Source organism: Anomaloglossus baeobatrachus, chromosome 3 (assembly GCF_048569485.1).
Source record: "Anomaloglossus baeobatrachus isolate aAnoBae1 chromosome 3, aAnoBae1.hap1, whole genome shotgun sequence".
Taxonomy (NCBI): domain Eukaryota; kingdom Metazoa; phylum Chordata; class Amphibia; order Anura; family Aromobatidae; genus Anomaloglossus; species Anomaloglossus baeobatrachus.
In genome coordinates this window covers 42661582-42689559 of record NC_134355.1, presented here as the reverse complement: position 1 = coordinate 42689559, position 27978 = coordinate 42661582, and the positions used below count along the sequence as shown (strand labels likewise).

Here is a 27978-nt window from a genome sequence, read left to right as displayed (position 1 = left end):
TCCTGGTAGAGACTCTGGAACCGGAGGGCGTCGAACGGGCTGGATGGTTTTCAGACATCTCTCGTGGCACGAGGAGCACCATCGGGTGATTTCACCTGTACTCCAGCTGACTGACGGTTCGTGTGTCCGTAACCATGGGAGTCCCAGCAGGATCTGATGAGACATACGCGGGAGGACGTAGAAGGTGATCTTCTCGGTGTGCAGGGCACCGATCCGTACTTCCACAGGCTTGGTGATCAGTGAGACGGTGTCAGAGAGGGGTCTCCCATCTACAGAGGCGATCACCAGCGGTTTCTCTAGTGGGAGGACAGGCACCTGGTACTTATCCACCGTGGCCTGCTGGATGAAGTTGCCTGCTGCTCCGGAGTCAAGATACGCCTCTGCCGTGAACCGGGTCTCTTCTGTGGTGACTTGAGTAGTCCAGGTAACGGAGTCTGAGAGTGTCCCAGCACCTAGGGTGGCCTCTCCTACCAGGCCTAGGCTTTGGAGTTTCCCGGCTTCTCGGGACAAGAGCGTAGCAGGTGTGTGCCGGCTCCGCAGTAGAAGCAGAGACCTTTTGCTAGTCGTTCTGCTCTGCGTTGCTCAGACTGCCTCAGGCGGTCAATCTGCATGGGCTCGTAGGTAGAAGCGCCAGGTGACGACACTGGGGAGCGATGGGCTTCAGTGGTGGGGAGGCGTGCCGCATCGGACGCCTCTCGCGGGACACCTCTTTGGATCGTTCCTGGAAACGAAGATCCACTCGAGTCGCTAGAGCAATCAGGGCATCCAAGGAGGACGGCACGTCCCGACCTGCCAGCTCATCTTTAATCCGACCCGAGAGTCCCTCCCAGAAGGCGGCGGTTAGGGCCTCATTGTTCCAGCCGAGTTCCAAGGCCAAGGTGCGAAACCGAATGGCGTATTGGCCCACCGTCAGAGTCCCCTGACGTAGCCGGAGGAGGGATGAGGCAGACGCGGAGGCGCGTCCAGGCTCATCAAAGGTGGTACGAAATGCCTGCAGGAACTCCTGGATGTTGGTAGTTACCGGATCCTCCTTCTCCCACAAGGGGTTCATCCAGGCCAGTGCCTCTCCTTCCAGATGGGACATCATGAAGGCGACCTTGGCTTGGTCAGATGCAAAAAGGTGCGGCAGCTGCGTGAAATGGAGGGAGCACTGATTAATGAATCCCCTGCAGGTCTTGGGATCACCGGCGTACCGGGGTGGTGAGGCCAAACGGAGTTTGGAAGCATCCGAGGAGACTGCCACGGGAGCTGCGGTCGTGGGTTGTGCAGTGGGAACCCGAGATGCCACAGGCGTGACCGCTGCTTGTAGCGCGTTCAGACGGGCATCCACAGAAGTCATGAAGTTCAGCATGCGGGTCTGGGTCTCGCGCTGTCGTGTGAGTTCCTGCTGCAGGGCCGCTAGTGCTTCGGCGGGATCCATGGCCTGTTCTAGCTGTAACGTCCGGGTGGTGGAACCTCTGGGCCGTACACCGGTTTCCCTTGAGGAGGCAGCCAGGCAGGTCACCCCGCCAGAGGGTCTGGGTGCACGGTAGCCGAAGCACTGGTGGTAGTCAGACAGTCCGTAGTGGAGCAGGAAAGGTGGATGGAGTTATGGACGGTGGTCCGGGTGACGAGGCTCAGAGTCCGAGGCCAGGTGGTAAGGTCAGGCGGGATCCGAGACTTGCTGAGCGATGGAACGGGTCACCAAGCGGAGCCAGGGACTGGAGACTGGCGGAGCTGCAGAGGTGGTGGCACATCCGCCGAAGTCACCGTCAGGGTACGGGAATGAGCGTGGTTCGGAGCGGCTGGCGTGGCAGGACAGGCTCTACGAGACAGGACAGGGTTAATGCAGGCAAGGTACAAGACAAAGCAATAGGGGACCTGAACACTAGCTTGCTAAACACGTAGAACAGGCCCCGCCCACCAGGAAAGTGATTCTTAATATACCCTGTACCTGTCTATGTAATTTCCTGTTTCTCGGTGCTGGCCCTTTAAGAGAGGGTTAATGACCGCGCGCGCGCCCTAATGCGCATGCGCGAGGCCCGGGTGCCAGAAGCCAGAGGAGGGAGCGGTGAGGAGGAAGCAGGAGAGCCGGGCTGAGGCAGAGACGCCGACGGGCGCCGGGAGCAGGGACCGGGCTGCCTGGGGACCGCAGGCGATGGGACAGGAAGGCTATGGAGCGGGGGACCGGGCAGCCTGGCACGGGAGCGGGTAAGCAAAGCAGAGGGACCGGGGAGCATGGCAGGAGAGCCGGGGAGCCTAGCAGGGGAGCCGGGGAGTGTGACATGTATATACTATATAGTGTAGATATGTGGCTACATAGCACTGCACTATACACACATATATACAAACAACGCTTTACTATATACTATATACACAGGTCTACACTATATACTTACTTATGCTGTATATATCACATAGACGACACTGAGACTGGTGTATATTCAGTACATTGGCAACCCTGGGGCTGGTGCATATAAACTCCATAGGAGACACTGGGAATAGTCCATAGGAGACACTGGGAATAGTCCATAGGAGACATAGAGGCCAATGTATAAATAGGAGATACTGACAATTATGTATATGCACCACAGAGGATACACTGGAGCTGGCAGTTATCCCAGTTGCTTGTGCACCTTTTTCTACCACACTTTTTCCTTCCACTCAACTTTCCATTAATATGCTTGGATACAGCGCTCTGTGAACAGCCAACTTCTTTAGCAATGACCTTTTGTGGGTTACCCTCCTTGTGGAATGTGTCAATGACTGCCTTCTGGACATCTGTCAAGTCAGCAGTCTTCCCCATGATTGTGTAGACTACTGAACCAGACTAAGGGACCATTTTAAACACTTGCGGAGCATTTGCAGGTGTTTTGTGGTAATTCTAATTTTCTGAGATAATGACTTTTGGGTTTTCATTGGCTGTAAGCCATAATCATCAACAGTAACAGAAACAAACACATGAAATAGATCAATCTGTGTGTAATGACTAAATAATATATAGAAATAGATCCCTCTGTGTGTAATGACTCTATATAATATATAGAAGTAGATCCCTCTGTGTGTAATGACTATATATAATATATAGAAATAGATCCCTCTGTGTGTAATGACTATATATAATATATAGGAATACATCCCTCTGTGTGTAATGACTCTATATAATATATATGAATAGATCCCTCTGTGTGTAATGACTCTACATAAGGCCCCTTTCACACGTCAGTGATTCTGGTACGTTTGTGCTTTTTTTTAATTGTACCAGAATCACTGACATAGGCAGACCCATTATAATGAATGGGTCTGCTCACACATCAGTGATTTGTCACTGCACGTGTCTCCGTGCAGCGTACCCGCGTGTGCGTGATTGCCGCACGGAGACATGTCCATTTTTTTCTGGCATCACTGATGTCCCACGGACCACGCAGTGGTGTGGTCCGTGAAACACGTGCCAGAAAAAAACGTGCTTTTAAAATAGAAAACATTTTAACTCACCCGGCGTCCAGCGATGTCCTCTGCAGCCCGTTCTCCCTGCTGCTTCTAAGCCGGCTGATTACTGTTGCGCATATTCATGATGCACGACACAGCCGACCCGGAAGTAGCTGCTGCGGGGGTCAGCGCTGGCCGGATGCTGCGTCACGGGAGCGATCAGCACCATGGACAGCGGGAGCGTGCACAGGTGAGTGAATCTCTAAGTGCAATCACGGGCCACGGAGAACGGAGCCCGGATTGCACTTAGACAACCCACGTGTGCCGAGATTCACGGCACACGCAGGGACATGTGCGTGTTTTACACGCCAGTGAAAAACGTCTGTGTTTTTCACTGATGTGTGAAACGGGCCTAATATATAGGAATAGATCCCTCTGTGTGTAATGACTCTGTATAATATATAGGAATAGATCCCTCTGTGTGTAATGACTCTATATAATATATAGAAATAGATCCCTCGGTGTGTAATGACTCTATATAATATATAGGAATAGATCCCTCTGTGTGTAATGACTCTATATAATATATAGGAATAGATCCCTCTGTGTGTAATGACTCTATATAATATATAGAAATAGATCACTCTGTGTGTAATGACTCTATATAGTATATAGAAATAGATCACTCTGTGTGTAATGACTCTATATAATATATATGAATAGATCCCTCTGTGTGTAATGATTCTATATAATATATAGGAATAGATCCCTCTGTGTATAATGACTCTATATAATACATGCGTTTCCCTTTTTGTATTGAATTACTGAAATAAACTGAATTTTTGATGATATTCTAATTTATTGAGATTCACGTGTATATCAGTGTTATCTGTGGTGTTACATAGGACTTCAGGTGACATCTGCTACATTTTCTGTACTCAGGGAGTTATCACTGTGCCATGAAGAAGCGGAGATAAGACCTGTGAAACGATTGTCGGAGCCTCCACCCTTCCTGTGCCCCACCAAGCTGCACTTCAGGTAAAAATGTTCAGCTGCTAGATTTCATGCACTGACTGATTACTTATATGGACGCTTTCCATGAGTTGTATTTCAATGACATGCTACAGCTGGATTGTTTTTCCTGTTGAATTATTGATTACTTCTCCATAGCTTGGTGTGCTATTTCTACCCCATGGTGTGATATAGACGTTTTTGTATCCATTTGTCTTAATTCAATCTTTTAAAATGTTTGGATATTTTTATTAAAGATTATCGTCTTTTGCACATTTAAAACTCCACTTTATTCTTCTCGTTATCACTTATACCGCACGGTGAATGTCGTAAAAAATAGTAATAAAGCCAATTCTTCAACTGCTGTTGATTTGTTTATTCTTTCTCCGAATGATCACAGACCAGCACTGTTCATATTTATCCTGCGCGCTACGCTGAGCGCTTACACTGGGGATTATATGTAAATATCTGAAAAACTTGATTCCGAAAAAATTCCCAGTAGAAAATTCACTGTAATGAGGCAGAGAGAGTTACTTTGAATTCCCGTTTGGCCTGTGGTCCGGCGGTGTCTTTTTACGTGTTTTTTTAGACATAGACAAAAGTGTGGTTATCAGCAGTTTTGTTCACCTTAGAAAAGACAGATACCGCTGAACAGAGGCCGAATGGAGTCTAGCATAACTCTTCTGTCTCATTATAGTTAATGGATCCATTGAGGGTTTCACCTGAATCATGTATTTAAGAGCTGTAGATGGAAGCTCTAATGTAAGTGATCAGCATAGAGCACAGGATAAATGTGAATTGATTCAAAATGTTCCTTACAACCAATTGCCACCAAATAGCATTCAACTCAATCCACAGAAACACAAGTTTCACTCACTTTCATCATCTGTTAATGGAAATATAGGAGGTTTCCATGCTATTGTTACACAAAGGTTCTGGACAAATGCTATGGCTCCCCCCCAAAAAATAAATCCAGCAAAATCTATGCTTCCAAATCCAAATGCCCCCTCCTTTCTGAGCACTGCAATTTGCCTAAACCACAGTTAAAAAACCACATGTTGGGCATTGTTGTAGTGAAACGAGCCCATTTAATTTACGGGGAGTGTGTCTCCAGAAGCACAAGCTGGACACAATGTATGGGCACTACAATGTACATAGCATTATAAGGGCATATTTGCAATTTTTAATTCTGCAATATTCATTGCGTTTGACACCATGGGTGGTTTCCACTGACAAAATTGTCACTACACCTCTAGATGAACTCCCACAGGGGTGTAATTTCCAAAAGGTGATCACTTGAGGGGGTTTTCTGACACTTAGGGGGTCTGCAAGTGGAGTCAACAAATTATTCTAGGAAAATTTGTGCTCAAAAAATCAAATGGCGCTGCTTTTCTCCTGAGCCCTTTGGTGCAGCCAGTCAGTACTGTACAGTCCCATGTGGGGTATTACCACGTTCAGGAGAAATTGTAATATCTTATGGGACCCTTTTTTAATTATTCCCCTTGTGAAAATTGGAAATCTGGGGTTAAAACAACATTTTGGTGGTAAACGTACTTATTTTTTCTTCATCGCCCAATGGTATAAAATTTTGTGACACACCTGTGGAGTCAATAAGCTTACTGCACCCCTAGATGAATTCATTGAGGGTGCAGTTTGTAAAATGGGGTCACTTGTGGGGGATTTCTGCTGTTCTAGCACCTCCAGGGCTCTGCCAATGTACCCAAATCACTCCAGCAAAATCTGCACTCCAATATGGCGCTCCTTCCCTTTTCAGCTTACCACTGTAGTTCCAGATTACATGGAGGGTATAGGCGCACTCAGAAAAAATGACACAACAAATTGTATGGTCCATTTTTTGCTTATTAGCCCTCATAAAAATTAAAAACTTGGGGCTAAACAATATTTTAGTGAAAAAAATATAATTATTGTTTCTTCACCACCCAGTGGTATAAAATTAAAAGACAAGCTATGATGTCAATATGCTCACTGCACCCCTAGATGAGTTGATTGAGGGGTGTAATTTGTAAAATGTGATTACTTTTGGGGTCTGCATTTCTGGAACCCCCAAACCATTCCAACTAAATCAGCACTCTGATATTGCGCTCCTTCCCTTCCGATCCCTACCGTGTGCCAAAACAGTGGTTTTCCACCACATATGGGGTATCATTCTACTCAGGAGAAATTACACATCAAATTGTACAGTTCATTTTCTCCTGTAATCTTTATGAAAATTAAAACTTGGGGGTAAAAGCAGAATGTTTGTTAGAAATTTTTTTTTTTTCATTTCCACGGCTCAACGGTATAAACTTCTGTGAAGTATCTGGGGGTCTAAGGTGCTCACCACACATCTAGATAGATTACTTGAGGGTCTAGTTTTCAAAATGAGGTCACATGTAGGGGGTTTCCACTGTTTAGGCACATCAGGCGCTCTGCATATGTGACCTGGAGTCCGCTAATGATTCCAGACAATTTTGCATTTCAAAAAGTGGAATACCGCTCCTTACCTTCTGAGCCATGAAGTGAATCCAAAGAGTAGATTTCCACCAAATGGGGTATCAGCATACTTTTGAGAAATAGCACAACAAATTGTACGGTGCATTTTTTTCTTTTACCCTTGTAAACATTTTAAATTTGGGCAAAAGCAACATGTTTGTGGGAAAAATTTATTTTTTCATTTTCACTGCTCAACGGTATAAAATTCTGTGAAGAACCTGAGAGTTTAAGGTGCTCATTACACATCTAAATAAATTCCTTGAAGGGTTTAGTTTCCAAAATAAAGTCACATGTGGGGGAGTTCCCGTTTAGACACATCAGGGGCTCTCCAAATGCAACATGACAGTGGCTAACAATTCCAACCAATTTTGAATTCAAAAAGTCAAATAGCACTCCTTTCCTTCCGAATCCTACTGTGCACCTAAACAGTAGATTCCCACCACACATGGGGTATCAGTGTTCTCTGGAGAAACTGCACAACAAATTGTATGGTGCAGTTTCTCCTGTTACCCTTGAGAAAATGATTGATTTCGTTTCTGTGAAGCACGGGAAGGATTAATAAACTTCTTGGATATGGTTTTTTAGCCATTTGAGGGGTGCACCCTACCAAAATACATGTCCTACCATAAGGATATATCAGGGACATAAAAACTGCATGATTTTCATAGTAAGAGATTCACAGTCAGTTCTTTTAGATTAATTATATATTCAGCATATTCACTTAATACAATACTATAAAGTAGAAATACATAAATTAGGCAGCAGTAATCATCCACAGGACATCTCCCATGTTATAACACAACATGGAGGGTTTCAGGCAACGTCCTGAAACCTTCACAGCGTATTCCTAATCCCAATGGCTTGAAATGGAGGAGCCTCATCAAAGATAAATTTCCGAGGAAGGAATAGTCTTGGTGCATGGTTGAGAAGTCATCGGGGTAAGCAGCCAGCTACCGCATCTGTCACCCTAGGCACGGTCACAAAGTTCACTGGGCAGTGGAGATACGGACATATCTGTTCATGGTCCTTCAGTATCTGACTTAAATGTTTCAGTTCATCAGTGAGTTTCCCAATCTCCTTTTTTAGTGAAGAGTTTTCTTGTTCCAAACATTCATATTCCTGTCACATGAAAGAAATCATAGATTTTTTATTATGTCAGCCAGCATATATTTGCAATCAAAATTATTTACCCTTACTTGTACATTCTGTATATTAGCAGAATTTACAAACTTTGAAACAAACAATTTAAATACAACTAATCTCCAAATTCTACACAAAATACCACTTTTACTGACTTTAGTCTCAGAATTATTGACCCAGGGCAACGCTCGCGGTCGGTGTAGGGGCAGCGAGCGGGCTGGATTAGTGGGCCTGTGAAGGTAGCCTGGGCTAAAGGTTGTTTGTTCAAATGTAATAAGATTATCTGTGTATGTAAATAATCAAAATATAGATGTTGTTGCATAATTATCTGTGTGTCTATATGACAATACACAGACGCCATAATATGATTCTAAGCTGTATGTTCAAGAAAGAGTTAACGAAGGACGAGTGAATAGACGTATAAACAATGAACAGTGAAGCCCTTCTTAGTGAAAGTCTTAGTGATTTCACACAAAGAAGGAATGTGCTAACTAGATAATCAAGCCAGAATAAATAATGAACAGAGAGGTATTTCATAATGTACTGAGAAAATTTTATAATTATGATTATCTCACAGCTGAAATTAGGGATGTAATATGTGGGATGATCACTCCCTGTTCTTGCTTCAAGGTCGACATCGAATGGTGTATGGTATAATCACGAGTCTTTTTAATACACGAGTCAGTCACCTGTACTGGCTCAAACAGTAAACACGTCTCGTTGTGATCATTGTCTGAGTTATTTATTATATCTGCGCAGATACCTAATTTGGACCCGTACTTTGGATTTTCCCTGAACAAAGACTCCATTAGCAGTCCTATCTAAATTTCTCCCTTGACAGGCCCACTGGACCACAGGGAGGAGTGTTGTGAATGTTAGTTATGTTTTGGCTGCTGGGAGGCTCCCTCTGGTGTCCAGGAATGGTTTGGACTTGGACCAGGTGTGTTGTGCAGTGGGTGTTTCCTTTGCTAACTCTCTGCTTATTTAAGTCCTGGTCTGATTGCAAGCTGTTGCTGGATGTCAGTTGTTCTTTGTATCTCCAGCCTGCTTAATCCTGCTTTACACCACATCTACTTCAGATAAGTGCTTGCTCTTTATTTATTGTCTGGTTCTTTTGCTTATCTGGGGTTGTCATTTGTTGTGGTTGGTTTCAGTTTATTTCCTTCCAGGGATTTTCCCCCTCAGTGGATTGTTGAGGAACTCCCTGCAGTTCTGTGTGGAGTATAGCTCCTTTGGGTTCATGTGTTTGTGGCTTGTTGAATTTGTTATAATTCTTGTTTTCTGTTCATTGGTATGACAAGGGCACCTGGTATAGGACGGAGTTCAGATCGAGCGATCTGAGGGCCTTTTTGTACTATCAGGAAGTTGGTATTTTGCAGGGTTTTTCTCTGGCCACCATCAGTCCCTTTCCTGTCCTTTCCTATTTTAGTCAGCGGGGGCCTCACCTTTTGCTAATCCTGTCATCTACCTGTGTACTGTGTTTTTCCTATATCACCGCAGTCTTTGAATGTGGGGGGCTTGCTATTCTTGTCTATTTTCTGAGGCAGATAGTTATTCATCTTTCCTACCTTTAGGATAGTTAGTTCTCTGGCTGGGTTCGTGGTGCACAGGATGTTAGTTCACCCCTCGGCTACTTCTAGTTGTGATGGTTAGTAAGGGGATGGCGGCCAGATTAGTTGCCAATGCTCTTGTCACCTTTTGCCAATGATTTGTGGTGGTCTTCCATGGTTCCGGATCATAACAGTACATCCGGCCAACAAATTTAAAGGGTACTCTTAAGAAGGAAAAAAAAAAAAAAAAAAAGCTGCTGAGAAAATATTTTTTTTTTGGTGTTTTTCCTCTTCTTCTTTGGGTTCTGTGGAAGATTTCTTTTTCTAGCATGGATGAATTGGGTGAGCGTGTTGCTCATCTTGATGCTAAGGTTCGTCGTATAGAGTCTTTTCTTGCACAGACTCCCCTTGCAGAGCCTAAGAGTCCTGTTCCTGAATTTTTTTCGGGAGATAGGGCGAGATTTTTGAGCTTCAAAAATAATTGTAAATAATTTTTTGACCTGCGCCCTAAGTCCTCAGGGAATCCCGTACAGCAGGCTAAGATTGTTATCTCCTTGCTGCGTGGTGACCCTCAGGACTGGGCCTTCTCTTTAGCGTCTGATGATCCGATTCTCAATGATGTGGACTCCTTTTTTCAGGCCTTGGGATTATTATATGACGAACCCAATATTGTGGACCAAGCAGAAAAGGTCTTGTTGTCCTCTAAAAATATTCCTATGAGAGTTCCATCTCCTAAATTTAAGCCCAGATTTATTGGACCTTATAAGATTTCGGAGATTATTAACCCTGTATCTTTCCGTTTGACTTTGCCTGCGTCATTTAAGATTCACAATGTCTTCCATAAGTCCTTGTTGAAGAAACATGTGGAGCCAGCAGTTCCTGCAGCAGCGCCTCCTGACCCTGTTTTGGTACAAGGGGATCTGGAGTATGAGATTGAAAAAATTCTGGATTCCCGTCGCAGTATGCGTCAGCTTCAGTACCTTGTGAAATGGAAGGGTTATGGGCAGGAGGATAACTCTTGGGTTGTGGCTTCTGACATTCATGCGGACAGGTTGGTTCGCGCCTTCCATCATGCTCATCCCGAGCGACCCGGTTGCGTGGGTGAGGGTTCGGTGACCCCTCCTCAAGGGGGGGGGTACTGTTGTGAATGTTAGTTATGTTTTGGCTGCTGGGAGGCTCCCTCTGGTGGCCAGGAATGGTTTGGACTTGGACCAGGTGTGTTGTGCAGTGGGTGTTTCCTTTGCTAACTCTCTGCTTATTTAAGTCCTGGTCTGATTGCAGGCTGTTGCCAGATGTCAGTTGTTCTTTGTATCTCCAGCCTGCTTAATCATGCTTTACACCACATCTACTCCAGATAAGTGCTTGCTCTTTATTTATTGTCTGGTTCTTTTGCTTATCTGGGGTTGTCATTTGTTGTGGTTGGTTTCAGTTTATTTCCTTCCAGGGATTTTCCCCCTCAGTGGATTGTTGAGGAACTCCCTGCAGTTCTGTGTGGAGTATAGCTCCTTTGGGTTCATGTGTTTGTGGCTTGTTGAATTTGTTATAATTCTTGTTTTCTGTTCATTGGTATGACAAGGGCACCTGGTATAGGACGGAGTTCAGATCGAGCGATCTGAGGGCCTTTTTGTACTATCAGGAAGTTGGTATTTTGCAGGGTTTTTCTCTGGTCACCATCAGTCCCTTTCCTGTCCTTTCCTATTTTAGTCAGCGGGGGCCTCACCTTTTGCTAATCCTGTCATCTACCTGTGTATTGTGTTTTTCCTATATCACCGCAGTCTTTGAATGTGGGGGGCTTGCTATTCTTGTCTATTTTCTGAGGCAGATAGTTATTCATCTTTCCTACCTTTAGGATAGTTAGTTCTCTGGCTGGGTTCGTGGTGCACAGGATGTTAGTTCACCCCTCGGCTACTTCTAGTTGTGATGGTTAGTAAGGGGATGGCGGCCAGATTAGTTGCCAATGCTCTTGTCACCTTTTGCCAATGATTTGTGGTGGTCTTCCATGGTTCCGGATCATAACAGGGGAGCTGAGCTTACCCTTTAGTAGGAGGGGCTTAATTAAGTGCCTACCGCGAGGCGAAAGCGAGGTACCACTCCTAGGGCAGTGCCCGGGACTGTGGCAGCTGATCCCCAGGACAGGAGACGGACCCAGACTTAGATATAGACACAGGTGCAGGCAGGTACAAGCAGAATGGCTGAGGCATGCGGGTATGGACAGGTATGGTGGACACGGTAGGGATAGATAGGTAAGGGAAGACAGGTACAGGTGACGGACACATGGATAATGGGACAGGAGCTCAGGACCTGACAACTAGCTAGCATATTGGTAGCCAAACTAACTAAGGACGTTGCACATGCACCTTCCGTAATGGGAGGGTGCCCTAAATACATAGTGCCTCTCAGCCGTAGACTGAGAGGTATTTCCTGGAAATAGCACGCCGGCCCTTTCAGAGGGGGGCCAGTGAACGCGCGCATGGCCTAAGCACACTCCTGGGAGACCTGAGCGGTGTGCACAGGCCCTGGGAGGCGGAGGAAGCAGGAGCACATGTGGACAGCTGCAGGGCAGCAAGGTGACTAAGACGGCGTTCCAGCAGGAACACCGGAACTACACCCACTTCATGACAAGAGTCTTTATTATCTAGTAGATCCCTCTGGCTGTTATCACCTGCTGTAAACATGATGCATAGCCATTAATCAGCTTTTCCCAGCATTACTGAAGATCTTAGCATATTCCTCATGTATAATAGCCTTTAGGCAGGGGCAAACACATAATTGGTGCAACCTGTGCAGTCGCACAGGGGCCCAAGAGGTGAGGTGGGTCCATTTCTGCCTCCAAGGCAGATGAAATTATGCATATGTGCATCAGTCACATGATTAGACACTGACTCTATTTTTTATATGGAACTGTCTAATGAGTGTATGCAAAGAATATTGTGAAAGGAGAGGAAGGAGGTGAGCTTTGACATCGCCTACTGTAATTGGTGGACCCTGTGTTATCAGCAGTGTATAGAGGCATTGGCATAGTCCCAATGAGTCTAACATAGTCCCAGTGAGTCGAGTCAAGTCCCAGTGAGTTTAGCATAGTCCCAGTGAGTCTACCATAGTTCCAGTGAGTCTACCATAGTCCCAGTGAGTCTAGTCTAGTCCCAGTGAGTCTAGTCTAGTCCCAGTGAGTCTAGCATAGTCCCAATGAGTCTGGCATAGTTCCAGTCAATCTAGTCTAGTCCCAGTGAGTCTAGCATAGTCCCAATGAGTCTAGCATAGTCCCAGTGAGTCTACCGTAGTCCCAGTGAGTCTAGCATAGTCCCAGTGAATCTACCATAGTCCCAGTGAGTCTAGCATAGTCCCAGTGAGTCTACCATAGTCCCAGTAAGTCTAGCATAGTCCCATTTAGTCTAACATAGTCCTTGTGACCAGTGTGAAAATTGTAAGATTTCTAATTTTGTATCTTAATAAACAATGTGATTGACAATTATTTTTTAATGAAAATATATAGATTATAAAAACCTTATTAAACAATAGGTCATTTTCTAATTATAGTTTCCCTTTATGATAAAATTGAGTAAAATGTCTTATTAAGGGTTCCTTCTGCCACGCCTAAAAATCCTTCTCATCTGTTACTGCGATCCCCATCAGTACTTCCCTGATAACTGGGCGGCACCGGCTATAGAAAGTAATATAGGAAGGGTCGAGTTCTCCTCGGAATATGTGTCGTTACGACATGGCACAGATATCACTTTTTATAGATTCTTCTTTTGCTTTCACATTCACTTCCCACCTTATATTTACACATATTATTTTGGAGAAGTAGCTATAACGTGTGGGTGCAACCAGCAGATTGACCAACAAAGTCTATTCTCACAGTGCACAGTGATACATGCAGATAGGGTACAGGGGGTCCCTTACTGGGTAAAATACCAAACAGAATAACATTCCCTGGCAGCAAACAGAGGCGCAGACCCCAACCATTATTCTGTGCCCATGATGAGGTTTTGGTGAGCTTCTGAGAGTCAAAAATGATCAATCTAAAAGATTGGTGATACCTTGCAGACCATCGGGGTTTTGACTGCTTGGACCACCATTGATATCAAGAATGGGGATTTGGAATGCTTTATCGGAATCTTCCACCTCTGTCAGATCCATAGAAAACATTATAGCTCCATTCCACCGCATTATGTCAGAAACACATTTTTTTGGAATCTGCAAGTTATCACTTCTTGGATAGGAAAAAAAAAAAGCTATACTATTTTGTTTTGTTTTTGTCTATACAACCCCCCACCGGATTGTAAAGTGCTGCGGAATATGTTGGCGCTATATAAAAAAACTTTATTATTAATTATTATTATTACTTTATTATTTATTGCTTTATTTACTTTTTAATTTTCTATTTTATTTACTTTTTATTTTCTATTTTATTTACTTTTTATTTTCCATTTTATTTACTTTCCCTTTTTATTTTCTACTTTATTATTTATTTTTTTATTTTCTAGTTTATGTATTTTACTTCTTATTTTCTATTTTATTTATTATTTATTGTTCTTCTTTTTACTTTCTATTTATTTACTTATTATTTATAGTTTAATTTAGTTTTTATTTTCTATTTTATTTACTTTTTATTTTCCATTTTATTTACTTTCCCTTTTTATTTTCTACTTTATTATTTATTTTTTTATTTTCTAGTTTATGTATTTTACTTCTTATTTTCTATTTTATTTATTATTTATTGTTCTTCTTTTTACTTTCTATTTATTTACTTATTATTTATAGTTTAATTTAGTTTTTATTTTTTATTTTATTTAATTTTTATTTTTCATTTTATTTACTTTCCCTTTTTATTTTCTACTTTATTATTTATTTATTTTATTTTATTCTTTATGTATTTATTTTATTGTATTTTTTATTTTCTATTTTATTTATTTACTGTTCTACTTTTTATTTTCTATTTTATTTACTTTATTATTTATAGTTTTATTTACTCTATATTTTCTTGTTTACTTTTTATTTTCCATTTTATTAACTTTTACTTTTTATTTTCTATTTTATTGTTTTATTTACAGTATGTTTTTATTTTCTATTTTATTTACTTTTTATTTTCCATTTTATTTACTTGCCCTTCTTATTTTCTACTCTATTATTTATTTTTGATTTTCTTTTTTATGCATTTATTTTATTGTATTTTCTATTTTCTATTTTATTTATTTACTGTTCTACTTTTTATTTTCCATTTTATTTACTTTATTATTTATAGTTTTATTTACTCTTTATTTTCTTGTTTACTTTTTATTTTCCATTTTATTTACTTTGACTTTTTATTTTCTACTTTATTATTTATTGTTTTATTTACAGTATGTTTTTATTTTCTATTTTATGTATTTTACTTGTTATTTTCTATTTTATTTACTTTATTATTTATTGTTTTACTTTTTATTTTCTATTTCATTTACTTTTTATTTTCTATTTTATTTACTTTTTATTTTCCATTTTATTTAATTTTATTTTTTATTTTCTATTTTATTTACTTTTTATTTTCCATTTTATTTACTTGCCCTTCTTATTTTCTACTCTATTATTTATTTTTGATTTTCTTTTTTATGCATTTATTTTATTGTATTTTCTATTTTATTTATTTACTGTTCTACTTTTTATTTTCCATTTTATTTACTTTATTATTTATAGTTTTATTTACTCTTTATTTTCTTGTTTACTTTTTATTTTCCATTTTATTTACTTTGACTTTTTATTTTCTACTTTATTATTTATTGTTTTATTTACAGTATGTTTTTATTTTCTGTTTTATGTATTTTACTTGTTATTTTCTATTTTATTTACTTTATTATTTATTGTTTTACTTTTTATTTTCTATTTCATTTACTTTTTATTTTCTATTTTATTTACTTTTTATTTTCCATTTTATTTAATTTTATTTATTATTTTCTATTTTATTTACTTTATTTATTGTTTTTACTTTTAATTTTTTATTTTATTTACTTTTATTTTTTATTTTCCTTTTATTAACTTTTTTATTGTTTTATTTACTTTTTATTTACTATTACTATTTATTTTCTCCAGTGAGTCTACCGTAGTCCCAGTGAGTCTAGCATAGTCCCAGTGAATCTACCATAGTCCCAGTGAGTCTAGCATAGTCCCAGTGAGTCTACCATAGTCCCAGTAAGTCTAGCATAGTCCCATTTAGTCTAACATAGTCCTTGTGACCAGTGTGAAAATTGTAAGATTTCTAATTTTGTATCTTAATAAACAATGTGATTGACAATTATTTTTTAATGAAAATATATAGATTATAAAAACCTTATTAAACAATAGGTCATTTTCTAATTATAGTTTCCCTTTATGATAAAATTGAGTAAAATGTCTTATTAAGGGTTCCTTCTGCCACGCCTAAAAATCCTTCTCATCTGTTACTGCGATCCCCATCAGTACTTCCCTGATAACTGGGCGGCACCGGCTATAGAAAGTAATATAGGAAGGGTCGAGTTCTCCTCGGAATATGTGTCGTTACGACATGGCACAGATATCACTTTTTATAGATTCTTCTTTTGCTTTCACATTCACTTCCCACCTTATATTTACACATATTATTTTGGAGAAGTAGCTATAACGTGTGGGTGCAACCAGCAGATTGACCAACAAAGTCTATTCTCACAGTGCACAGTGATACATGCAGATAGGGTACAGGGGGTCCCTTACTGGGTAAAATACCAAACAGAATAACATTCCCTGGCAGCAAACAGAGGCGCAGACCCCAACCATTATTCTGTGCCCATGATGAGGTTTTGGTGAGCTTCTGAGAGTCAAAAATGATCAATCTAAAAGATTGGTGATACCTTGCAGACCATCGGGGTTTTGACTGCTTGGACCACCATTGATATCAAGAATGGGGATTTGGAATGCTTTATCGGAATCTTCCACCTCTGTCAGATCCATAGAAAACATTATAGCTCCATTCCACCGCATTATGTCAGAAACACATTTTTTTGGAATCTGCAAGTTATCACTTCTTGGATAGGAAAAAAAAAAAGCAAAATCACTTTGATTCCAATTTATAAAACTGTTATTTTCCCCCAAAATTCTGGCGTAAAATAGTTTAAAATGTCTTCATATTTTTGCCCAACTTTTATGTCTATAGGAAATTTTTGGAAAGGAGGAAGAATTTTGCCGAAAATGGAGCATCAATTAGCGCAGCAGAGACATTCATCATAATTTACAATAGTGGAGTAACCATCATAGTACCGGCGCAAAATAAGTCATTTTCTCGAAACCAAGTTTTTGGTCATAGATCACAAATCAAAATAATATATTGTAATAGTATATAACATAGTGTTAGAAACTAAGGGAAAAAGAAAAGCAGAGCATAGCACATAGCCTGATACTGTTGATACCGTATTTTATTTTCTGTTTTATTTTACTTGTTATTTTCTATTTTATATACTTTTTATTCACTTTTACTTTTTATGTTCTTTGTTATTTATTGTTTTATTTATTTTCTATTTTAGGTATTTTACTTTTTATTTTCTATTTTGTTTACTATTTTCCCCATAGAGTGTAAGCTTTCGAGCAGGGCCCCCACTCCTACTGTAGCTGTTGAATTTTATACTATTTTGTTTTGTTTTTGTCTATACAACCCCCCACCGGATTGTAAAGTGCTGCGGAATATGTTGGCGCTATATAAAAAAACTTTATTATTAATTATTATTATTACTTTATTATTTATTGCTTTATTTACTTTTTAATTTTCTATTTTATTTACTTTTTATTTTCTATTTTATTTACTTTTTATTTTCCATTTTATTTACTTTCCCTTTTTATTTTCTACTTTATTATTTATTTTTTTATTTTCTAGTTTATGTATTTTACTTCTTATTTTCTATTTTATTTATTATTTATTGTTCTTCTTTTTACTTTCTATTTATTTACTTATTATTTATAGTTTAATTTAGTTTTTATTTTCTATTTTATTTACTTTTTATTTTCCATTTTATTTACTTTCCCTTTTTATTTTCTACTTTATTATTTATTTTTTTATTTTCTAGTTTATGTATTTTACTTCTTATTTTCTATTTTATTTATTATTTATTGTTCTTCTTTTTACTTTCTATTTATTTACTTATTATTTATAGTTTAATTTAGTTTTTATTTTTTATTTTATTTAATTTTTATTTTTCATTTTATTTACTTTCCCTTTTTATTTTCTACTTTATTATTTATTTATTTTATTTTATTCTTTATGTATTTATTTTATTGTATTTTTTATTTTCTATTTTATTTATTTACTGTTCTACTTTTTATTTTCTATTTTATTTACTTTATTATTTATAGTTTTATTTACTCTATATTTTCTTGTTTACTTTTTATTTTCCATTTTATTAACTTTTACTTTTTATTTTCTATTTTATTGTTTTATTTACAGTATGTTTTTATTTTCTATTTTATTTACTTTTTATTTTCCATTTTATTTACTTGCCCTTCTTATTTTCTACTCTATTATTTATTTTTGATTTTCTTTTTTATGCATTTATTTTATTGTATTTTCTATTTTCTATTTTATTTATTTACTGTTCTACTTTTTATTTTCCATTTTATTTACTTTATTATTTATAGTTTTATTTACTCTTTATTTTCTTGTTTACTTTTTATTTTCCATTTTATTTACTTTGACTTTTTATTTTCTACTTTATTATTTATTGTTTTATTTACAGTATGTTTTTATTTTCTATTTTATGTATTTTACTTGTTATTTTCTATTTTATTTACTTTATTATTTATTGTTTTACTTTTTATTTTCTATTTCATTTACTTTTTATTTTCTATTTTATTTACTTTTTATTTTCCATTTTATTTAATTTTATTTTTTATTTTCTATTTTATTTACTTTTTATTTTCCATTTTATTTACTTGCCCTTCTTATTTTCTACTCTATTATTTATTTTTGATTTTCTTTTTTATGCATTTATTTTATTGTATTTTCTATTTTATTTATTTACTGTTCTACTTTTTATTTTCCATTTTATTTACTTTATTATTTATAGTTTTATTTACTCTTTATTTTCTTGTTTACTTTTTATTTTCCATTTTATTTACTTTGACTTTTTATTTTCTACTTTATTATTTATTGTTTTATTTACAGTATGTTTTTATTTTCTGTTTTATGTATTTTACTTGTTATTTTCTATTTTATTTACTTTATTATTTATTGTTTTACTTTTTATTTTCTATTTCATTTACTTTTTATTTTCTATTTTATTTACTTTTTATTTTCCATTTTATTTAATTTTATTTATTATTTTCTATTTTATTTACTTTATTTATTGTTTTTACTTTTAATTTTTTATTTTATTTACTTTTATTTTTTATTTTCCTTTTATTAACTTTTTTATTGTTTTATTTACTTTTTATTTACTATTACTATTTATTTTCTAATTTATTGTTTTATTAACTGTTTTAGTCATATATTTTAAGACAGAAAAATCACACACACTTTTTTCATGTATGCAAATTAGGTCACCATATAGTGCAACAATGATATTGACAATCTGTCCAAAATAACTCTCCTTTACCTCGTGTAGCTTGTCCGCTTTCTGTGTCTGTTTTTTGCGGCTTCTCTGGGCGGCCACTCTGTTTTTTTCCCTTCTTCGGACTTTTCTATCACATACATCTGAGCCCTAAAAAATATGTTAATTTTATTATGTACATCAACATGAGCTTAAAACCTTTTCAGGTATTTTCCATATGAAATAGCCAATTTTTTGCAATGATGGATGACACGTTGGGTTGCATTAGGAGGGTTTTGTCCAGGTAGATTGGATGACACTATATCTTGCATTTATATCACTTGTATCCTGCATTTTTCAACAGTTTTCGCCTCTGCAGGCTTTATCTATAGTTTTCAGCTGTTTCTGAGCTAGTGGGTACAGACTATCTGCTATGATGTTTCCCATATACAGCACACACAAACAAGAGGGATTCCTGATCTCCTTACTCTGAGTAACACAAGTTCTGAAGCAGCAGCAGCATGGTGTCACTATGTGATTGTAGGATAGTAAGGGACAGGGGTTTCCTATACTGTCCCTCACGCTAGGCTATCCCTAACCTGCAGATTACTCCTGATGGTGGAGATGCCGGTGTCCCATGCCTTACTATTCTCCTGACAAGAACTAAACTGTTATCCCCCTAAAGGAGGATGGGGCAGGAGTCTGATGGGGCAAAACAGATCAAGACAGACATAGGAAAACCAAAACTCAGGCACACTGCAAACTGACAGGAACAAATAGTAACAAACTAAGGAGAAAAGCAAGAGGAGTAAGGCATCAACAAAATGACAACAAGGGTTAACATCACAACCACTCACAGCAATGAAGTGCTACAATCACCAGTAGGTCTGGAGCACAACACCTCATCAGACCAGTATAGAGAAGCTATAGCTGGCATTAAAGGAAGTGTCCAGCCAGCATATATAGGAGGGGAGCGAGTGTGACTAATATGTGATAAAAGTAGACTAACAAGCAGCCCAGCAGAGATTAAAGGGGGCAATTTTATTATTGATTTATACAAAGTTTATTTCTCATGTAAACCGAATAAATTGAAATAAAAGCATGCATAACAATAACTTGGTCCTTTTCTAAGGGTTGGTGGACTAAAAAGACATGTTGCATCTTTGGATCCTTGAAAAAGTGAAAAAGCACCAAAAGTGCCCATGGGCTGAGCTGCAATACCAAACACAACCAGTAAACAGGTGTGGCGCTGTTTCAAAAGCCGCCATGTTTCACTAATCCTGGACAATCCCTTTGGAGTTCAAGGACGACACATTTAAAATATTGTCAACAAAAATAAATCTCATCGCAATTTTCCAAACTGTTATAGTTTTACTTTTCATCATGTTATGTTCACACATAGGAGACATTTCTATTTCTTTTGAGGAACTTGTACCTTACTTAATTATTGCCTGGATTCAGAAATGTTTCTTAAAGGAACAGAAACCCCTTCACATGTCTCGTGATGAGTATGAAGAAATATTGCTAATGTCTTTAATTCATGTAAGATTTTCAATAATTCATTCTCTGCTGAATGAGAACAGACACCATCAGGCCACGCTCCCATGTGTGGAAACACTGCTTTTTATCTGCTGTGTTTTTGTTGCCTTTTTGCAGCGTTTTCCCCTGTTTTATGCCTTTTTGGTGCAGATTTGACCCAGTACATTTCAATGCATTTTTTAAGACAGAAATGCTAAAAATCTACACCTTTGAAATCGCTATTTATCTGCGATATAGGAATAACTTAAGGCCGCTTTACACGCTGCGATATCGGTACTGATATCGCTAGCGTGGGTACCCGCCCCCATCTGTTGTGCGACACGGGCAAATCGCTGCCCGTGCGGCACAACATCGCCCGGACCCGTCACACTACTTACCTGCCCGGCGACGTCGCTGTGACCGGCGAACCGCCTCCCCTCTAAGGGGGTGGTTCGTTCAGCGTCACAGCTGCGTCACTGAACCGCCGCCCAATAGAAGCAGAGGGGCGGAGATGAGCGGGATGTAACATCCCGCCCACCTCCTTCCTTCCGCATTGTGGCCGGGAGGCAGGTAAGGTGAGGTTCCTCGTTCCTGCGGTGTCACACGGAGCGATGTGTGCTGCCGCAGGAACGAGGAACAACTTAGTTACTGCTGCAGTAACAATATTTGAGAATGGACCCCCACGTCACCGATGAGAGATTTTGCACGTTTTTGCGATGATGCAAAATCGCTCATAGGTGTCACACGCAACGACATGGCTAATGTGGCCGGATGTGCGTCACCAATTCCGTGACCCCAACGAGTTCGCATTAGCGATGTCGCAGCGTGTAAAGCGGCCTTTACAGCTTACACTGCTGTCCAGCCTCTCTACTGAAACTGCGCCTATTGGAAGAAAATTCACTGTTTTTCTTCCAGTAGCTGCAGGCTTTTGGTCATTGTGATGTCCACATGGCAGCTACTAGAGATGAGTGAGCACTATCATGCTGGGGTGCTCGGTACTCGTAACTAGTGATGAGCGGGCACTACCATGCTCGGGTGCTCGGTACTCGTAACTAGTGATGAGCGAGCACTACCATGCTCGGGTGCTCGGTACGCGTAACTAGTGATGAGTGAGCACTACCATGCTCGGGTGCTCGGTACACGTACCTAGTGATGAGTAAGCACTACCATACTTCAGTGCTTAGTACTCGTAACTAGTGATGAGCGGGCACTACCATGCTCGGGTGCTCGGTACGCGTAACTAGTGATGAGTGAGCACTACCATGCTCGGGTGCTCGGTACACGTACCTAGTGATGAGTAAGCACTACCATGCTCGGGTGCTCGGTACGCGTAACTAGTGATAAATGGGCACTACCATGCTCAGGTGCTCAGTACTCGTAACTAGGGATGAGTGGGCACTACCATGCTCGGGTGCTCTGTACTCGTAACTAGTGATGAGCGGGCACTACCATGCTCGGGTGCTCAGTACTCGTAACCAGTGATGAGTGAGCACTACCATGCTCAGGTGCTCGGTACTTGTGTCGCGGGCGGAGGAGGGGACGCTGCGCTCTCCCTACTGCTCGGATCCGGCCGCCGCTGCTGCTGCAGCCTGCTACTGCTCGGTGGCTCGAGCGATGGGCTGGATCCCGGGGACTCGAGCGGCGCTCCTCGCCCGTGAGTGAAAAGGGGGTTTGGTTTTTGGGATAGTTTATTGTCCGTGACGCCACCCACGGTTGTGGTGATTGTGTGGACACCACCGCTGCTCTGTATGGGGATCCCGGGAGCGGTGACTGGGAGCAGCAAAGTTGTTAGTTTTCCCCTCCATACTACATATCACTAGTCACACGTGACATTGATAAGATTAAAATCAATATAGGACATAGACAGCTACACCTCCGCCACAATATGACCAATGAGGAATCTAAGGCTCTCCTCGCACTCAAAAACAATCCCCATCTGGTTATAAAACCTGCCGACAAAGGTGGCGCCATTGTTGTCCTCGATAAATCTTACTACGTGTCTGAAATTAGGAGCCAACTCAGTGACTCCACAACCTATACCCCTATTCCACGGGACCCCACTGCGACCATCCGTTCTACCATTAAAAATTTGGTCGACTTCTATACCAGCAACGCCACAATAGATAGCAAACTCTCTGGTTTTCTCATCAACAACCATCCCATCACACCCGTATTTTACACCCTCCCCAAAATACATAAAAATATCACCTCCCCGCCCCGGCCGACCAATCGTCGCTTCCACTGACTCCATTTTGTCCCCACTTGCCCGTACCCTGGAAAAGATACTTACACCCCTCATCCCAAAAAACCCCTCTTACCTCAAGGACACCACTCACTTTCTGGAAACCATATCCAGTATCAACCAAATCACCAACAATGATCTCCTGGTCACCATGGACGTGACTAGCTTGTACACTAGCATTGACCATCAAGGAGGTCTCCGGGCAGTTGAGTGGTTTCTTAATACCCACACCGACTTTGACCATCTGAAAAAACAATTTTGCCTGGACACTCTTAGGGTGGTCTTGGAAAATAACTTCTTCCTGTTCAAAGACACGTTCTACATGCAGCGGAAAGGGACCGCGATGGGTTCGAACGTAGCACCTCCGTATGCAAACATATATATGGCCAAATTTGAGGAAGATTTCATTTACCCACACCCCTTCTTTCCCATCAATATCCCCCTTTGGAAATGCTATATAGACGATATATTCTTCATCTGGACTGGTAATGAAGAATCACTTACTAGCTTCTTCAATGACATCAATACTATCTCTCCCAACATCTCTTTTACCCTCCACTACGATCACAACTCCATCAACTTCCTCGACACCCTTGTAATCCGGGACCCCAACAATAAACTAGCTACCGATATATATTCAAAACCCACAGACAAAAACAGTCTTCTTCTCTACAGTAGCTGTCACCCGAAACATACCAAGAAATCTCTGCCCATCTCCCAGCACTGTAGAGTAGAAAGGATCGTTTCCAATCCCACAACGCGCACACTCAGACACCAAGAAATGAGCAGGAAATTCCAAGCCAGGGACTATCCGCACCATATTGCAACTAATATTTCCCCCAGACGCAGTCCAGAACCTAACAAAAAACAACGCATACCGTTCGTGAATACATATCACCCGTTCTCTCCTTCTTTCAGCCAGGTCATTAAAAAACATTGGCCAATCCTCGGCAGTGCATACCCGGACGTTGAGGAATTTCAATCTCCACCTTTGATTTGTCACAAACGCCCTCGTAATATCAAAGACGCTTTGGTCCGAACAGACATTGGTTCATCCCTAAACCGGGACAGACAGAGTTTTTTGGCCACGCCACGTAAGGGAACATTCCCGTGTCTCCATTGTGTACAGTGCTCTAACGTCACCAGAGGAGAGTTCGTTACACACCCCAGAACTGGCAAACAATATCCCATCAGAGGTTTCTACACATGTGACACGAACTTTGTTGTTTACCTAATCAAATGCCCCTGCGGTCTCGGATATGTTGGGGAGACGACCCAACATATCCGAGACCGCATTAGTAAACATAAATCGACTATACGGTGCGGCCAGACTGTACTCCCCATTCCGGCTCACTTTGCGGCCAGAGGTCACTCAGTCTCCCAATTGAGGTTTCAAATACATATCCCACTACCCAGAAGGGGTGGCAATAGGGTACAAATCCTCTGGGACCGTGAGGCATACTGGATACACACTTTACAAACCCTCGAACCATGGGGCATGAATAGAGAATATGAAACAAATTATTAATCTTGCCTGTGCACATATGTAGACCATTGCCATGTATTGTGTTTTATGTATTTATTTGTTGCCTTTATATAACAATTTCTCCTAACCTATCTCATTTTCTTTTAGAGATACTGATCACCTGCTCCACTGATCGGATCCCACCCATGCACTTTTCCCACGACTGGCACCTCCTCTTCACCAGGTAGCATCCTTACCCCATCACTATTCCCTCCCTTTTCCAACCCCCCCCCAGGTCACACACTGGGACACACGTGCTCTTCAAACACACAACATTGACATACATACATTACACCCAAGCAAACAAATGTATTAATTTCCACTCCATCCTCTACCCTGCCTTGGTTATCTTCCCCTTCTCCTACATGCATACACTTCTACCATAGGACTTTTTGTCTATACCAGCACCATCTTCCCACCCATTTTATCCTCACCCCCCTCTACTGTCACACACAATCTCCCCCTTTACATCCTTGATGCTGACTCCTATTCTGCATACCACACATACATGTTACACACAGTCACTCATAACATGTTTCCCCATTTCACATATCCCGGTTCCATGAATGCAATGCGCAGGTGCACACCGGCGTCCATAACCACATACAGAGACTTGTATCTCCTAATTACATTCGGCCCCCTAGATGACGTTACGCTCTGACGAGCACCTATACCCCCGTTCACAGACTGATACTCCCCTTACCCCGCCCCCTCTGTGACGCGACGCACGCACGCGCGCTTAGTCCTGTGACCCATGCTGACATGGATCACTTCTCTTAAGTCCGCCCCCTTTGTGATGTCCTGCGCGCACGCGCGCTTGATACTGTATAACACCATCTCTCAGCACCTCTCCTGCTTCCCCACTGACGTCGCACGCATGCGCAGTAACAAGCCCACGTCATTACTGACGTCACGGGCGCCTGCGCGTTTTCCCCAATGAGTCATACCAGGAAGTATTGCCCAGGATACAAATAGACGCTCCTCTACAGACCCCATTGCCACATGCCTCCTGCCTGCACCTCTGGGACCCTGTCCCCCTGCCCCTGTGCCCTGTAAGGTAATTTCACTGTCTATACTCCGTACCTCTACTTGCTTGGTCTCCACATGCATAGCAATTTGTATTAATGTATCCTGTCTCTCCATAGGCACTTCCTCCATCTACCCATTCACCTCTCATGCCTCCTTGATTCTGGGTATGTTCTTAACCTCATACTGTCTACTGCACTTATGTACTATGTACCATTTACCTGTATACCATTGCTAGTGTGGCGCCCCTGACCTGGTCAGGCACCACTGAGTACTGCACCCATGCTGGGGACAGTACAATACAGGTAATCCAGAAGGCTGACCGAGGTGTGACTACACAGGCGCATAGTGATCAGGTCTCACACATGTACCTATGAGAGGACCCCTGGGGATCCCAGGAGGGGGAAAAGCCTTCACCTCCACTGGAATAGTGGAGGGGGCCAAAAGCCTCCATCTCCTCTCAAGGGGTGTGGTAAGAGAGCCTGGTTGCTAGGTGGCGTAGGCAAGAACAGGAGAGGAGGGGCAGTGAGCCGGTTCAGTGCAGTGCAGAGTCCAGGGAGCTCCGAGAGGAGCTGACCCCTACCCCTGGGGCTGTTGCAGTCTGACAGCGTCCGCGCAGTGGCTACCGACGGGGGAGAACGGTCACCTAGGAGTGCTACCCGAAACCCGTCTCCAGCTAAAGAGAGAGCACAGAGTGGGAAGTAAGGAGACTGCTAGGGAGTACCAGGCCCAAACGGGCGGCAGATCCCGGAGCGGGGATAGATCCACCTTTCCTTGCTAAACCTGCCGGTGTGGGGCCCTCAAAGCCCACACCACAACACCTAAAAGCCGCAGCCACGTAGCCACAGTTAGGGCCCATAGTTCACAGGAGGCAAGCAGCTGGAGTGATCTGGCCCAGGCAACAAGCAAACGGCAAACGAAGGGGAGAGAGGCTTCAGCAACTTCCCTGGGTGACCCCCATAGGGACTAAAAGTCGGGGTTACCCCAAACCACCAAGGGCTAAGGAAGGCGAGTTGGTAGTCACCATCAGAAGTCAGCCTGAAGGATACCTGGTTCCCGCCTGGTTCATCCCAGCTACGCCCGGGTTACTCACCCTGCCACCTGAAGTGAGTAAAACCCCTGAAAGACATCCTGCGTGTGTGGAGTTATTCTGCGCCTTGTGGTACTACGCACCTACACAGGGCCCTGGGGCTTGCCTCACTCTCAGGAGGCTATTCCAACTAACTGCACTCACCATCAGCCCCAGGCGTCCCTCAACCTGCAGTGGCGGTCCCCACTGACCGCAATACTGAGAGTGGCGTCACGACAAATAGAAGATCTCCTACCTGTGACAAGATCCAGCCGAGTGGAGTCCCTGAAGGTAATGCACCGACACTACACCTGTGGGGCCCCACATATCTGGCGTCACGAACAGGATAAGGACTAGACCTGTCCAGACAGGTGACCATGTGCCTGGGCGGTCCGCTTGAAAAATTGGAAGCGCCGCCATATTGCCACCATGAAAAGCGCGCTGAAAAACAACAGCAGCCCGCGCTGGGAGAAGTTACCGCCCACGAAGAGGTGTGGCTACCCAGAGATCCCCTGCAGAGTTCTGACCTCGCTTGTGAAGAGAGCGTAAGCGTCCAGAGACGGCGGAACGGAAAAGAAGCCAGCAGCTTGTTGTTAGAGAAAATGGCGTCTGAATGCAGAGACCCAGAGCCAGGCTCCGCTGCCTGGTGGTGTCGGGAGCTCGCCGAGTTCTGCGATCAACTGGAGGCCAGGGTCGGAAGGCTGATCAGAGAGGGACGGACGGAGTTTCTGTGGATGACCGCGGCGGTTCAGGCCTATGAGGGGAGAGCCGCGCGCCGAGTGCCAGACCGGGCGGTGACGACTCAGACCCCGATGCTGCCACCGATGGGTGAGTCCAGTGATGCCCCTGCCAGCGCGAGTGCCCCGACCCCTGCTGCCACGTCCGCGGTCCCTGAAGAGGCGTCCGGCGCGGCGACGCTGAAGCCGGCCGCAGCCACGCCAGGTGCAGCCCGCCAAGCTCAGGCCGCCGCAGCGATGCCCTGCTCGGCCCACCAAGACCCGGTCCCTGCAGCGACGCCCAGTCCGGCCCGCAGAGAACCGGCTGCCACCGCGACCCTCATTCGCGCCGCAGGTGTGACGCTGACCCAGGCCGCCGCCATGCTAGGCCCGGCCCGCCGAGACCCTACCGCAGCCGCAACGCTCGTCCGCGCCGCAAGTGAGGTGCTGAACCAGGCCGCAGCCCCGTCAGGTGCGGCCCGCCAAGCTCCGATCGCTGCAGCGACGCCCAGCCCAGCCTGCACCGATCCCATCGCGACAGCGACGCCGATCCAGGCCGCCGCCATGCAGGGCGCGGCCCGCCAAGACCAGGCCGCCGCCATGCCGGGCGCGGCCCGCCAAGATAAGATTGCATCACCATTTTCCCCGGCCTGCAAGGCCAGAGCAGACACCGCTCCCCAGTCCAAGGAGGTCCCTGCTAGGAAGTCCCTGGTAGGTGAGGACCCCGCATACTGGCAGCTGAAGGCTGACATGGAGGCCAAGTTCCCACAGGAGATG

The 27978-nt window shown here is 42.2% G+C and overlaps 1 protein-coding gene across 1 annotated transcript in view; it reads right to left on the bottom strand.

Annotated features, from left to right (window-relative positions):
- Positions 1-7671: 7671 nt before the first annotated feature.
- The window catches only part of BATF3 (basic leucine zipper ATF-like transcription factor 3), a 46281-nt gene continuing 25974 nt past the window's right edge, over positions 7672-27978 (bottom strand). Inside the window, exons 2-3 of the mRNA XM_075337989.1 lie at positions 19172-19276; positions 7672-8031 (exon numbers count right to left, since the gene is read on the bottom strand). Coding sequence (XP_075194104.1) covers positions 7843-8031; positions 19172-19276 — 294 coding nt within the window. The 3' untranslated portion in view covers positions 7672-7842. The remainder of the gene's footprint in view (positions 8032-19171; positions 19277-27978) is intronic.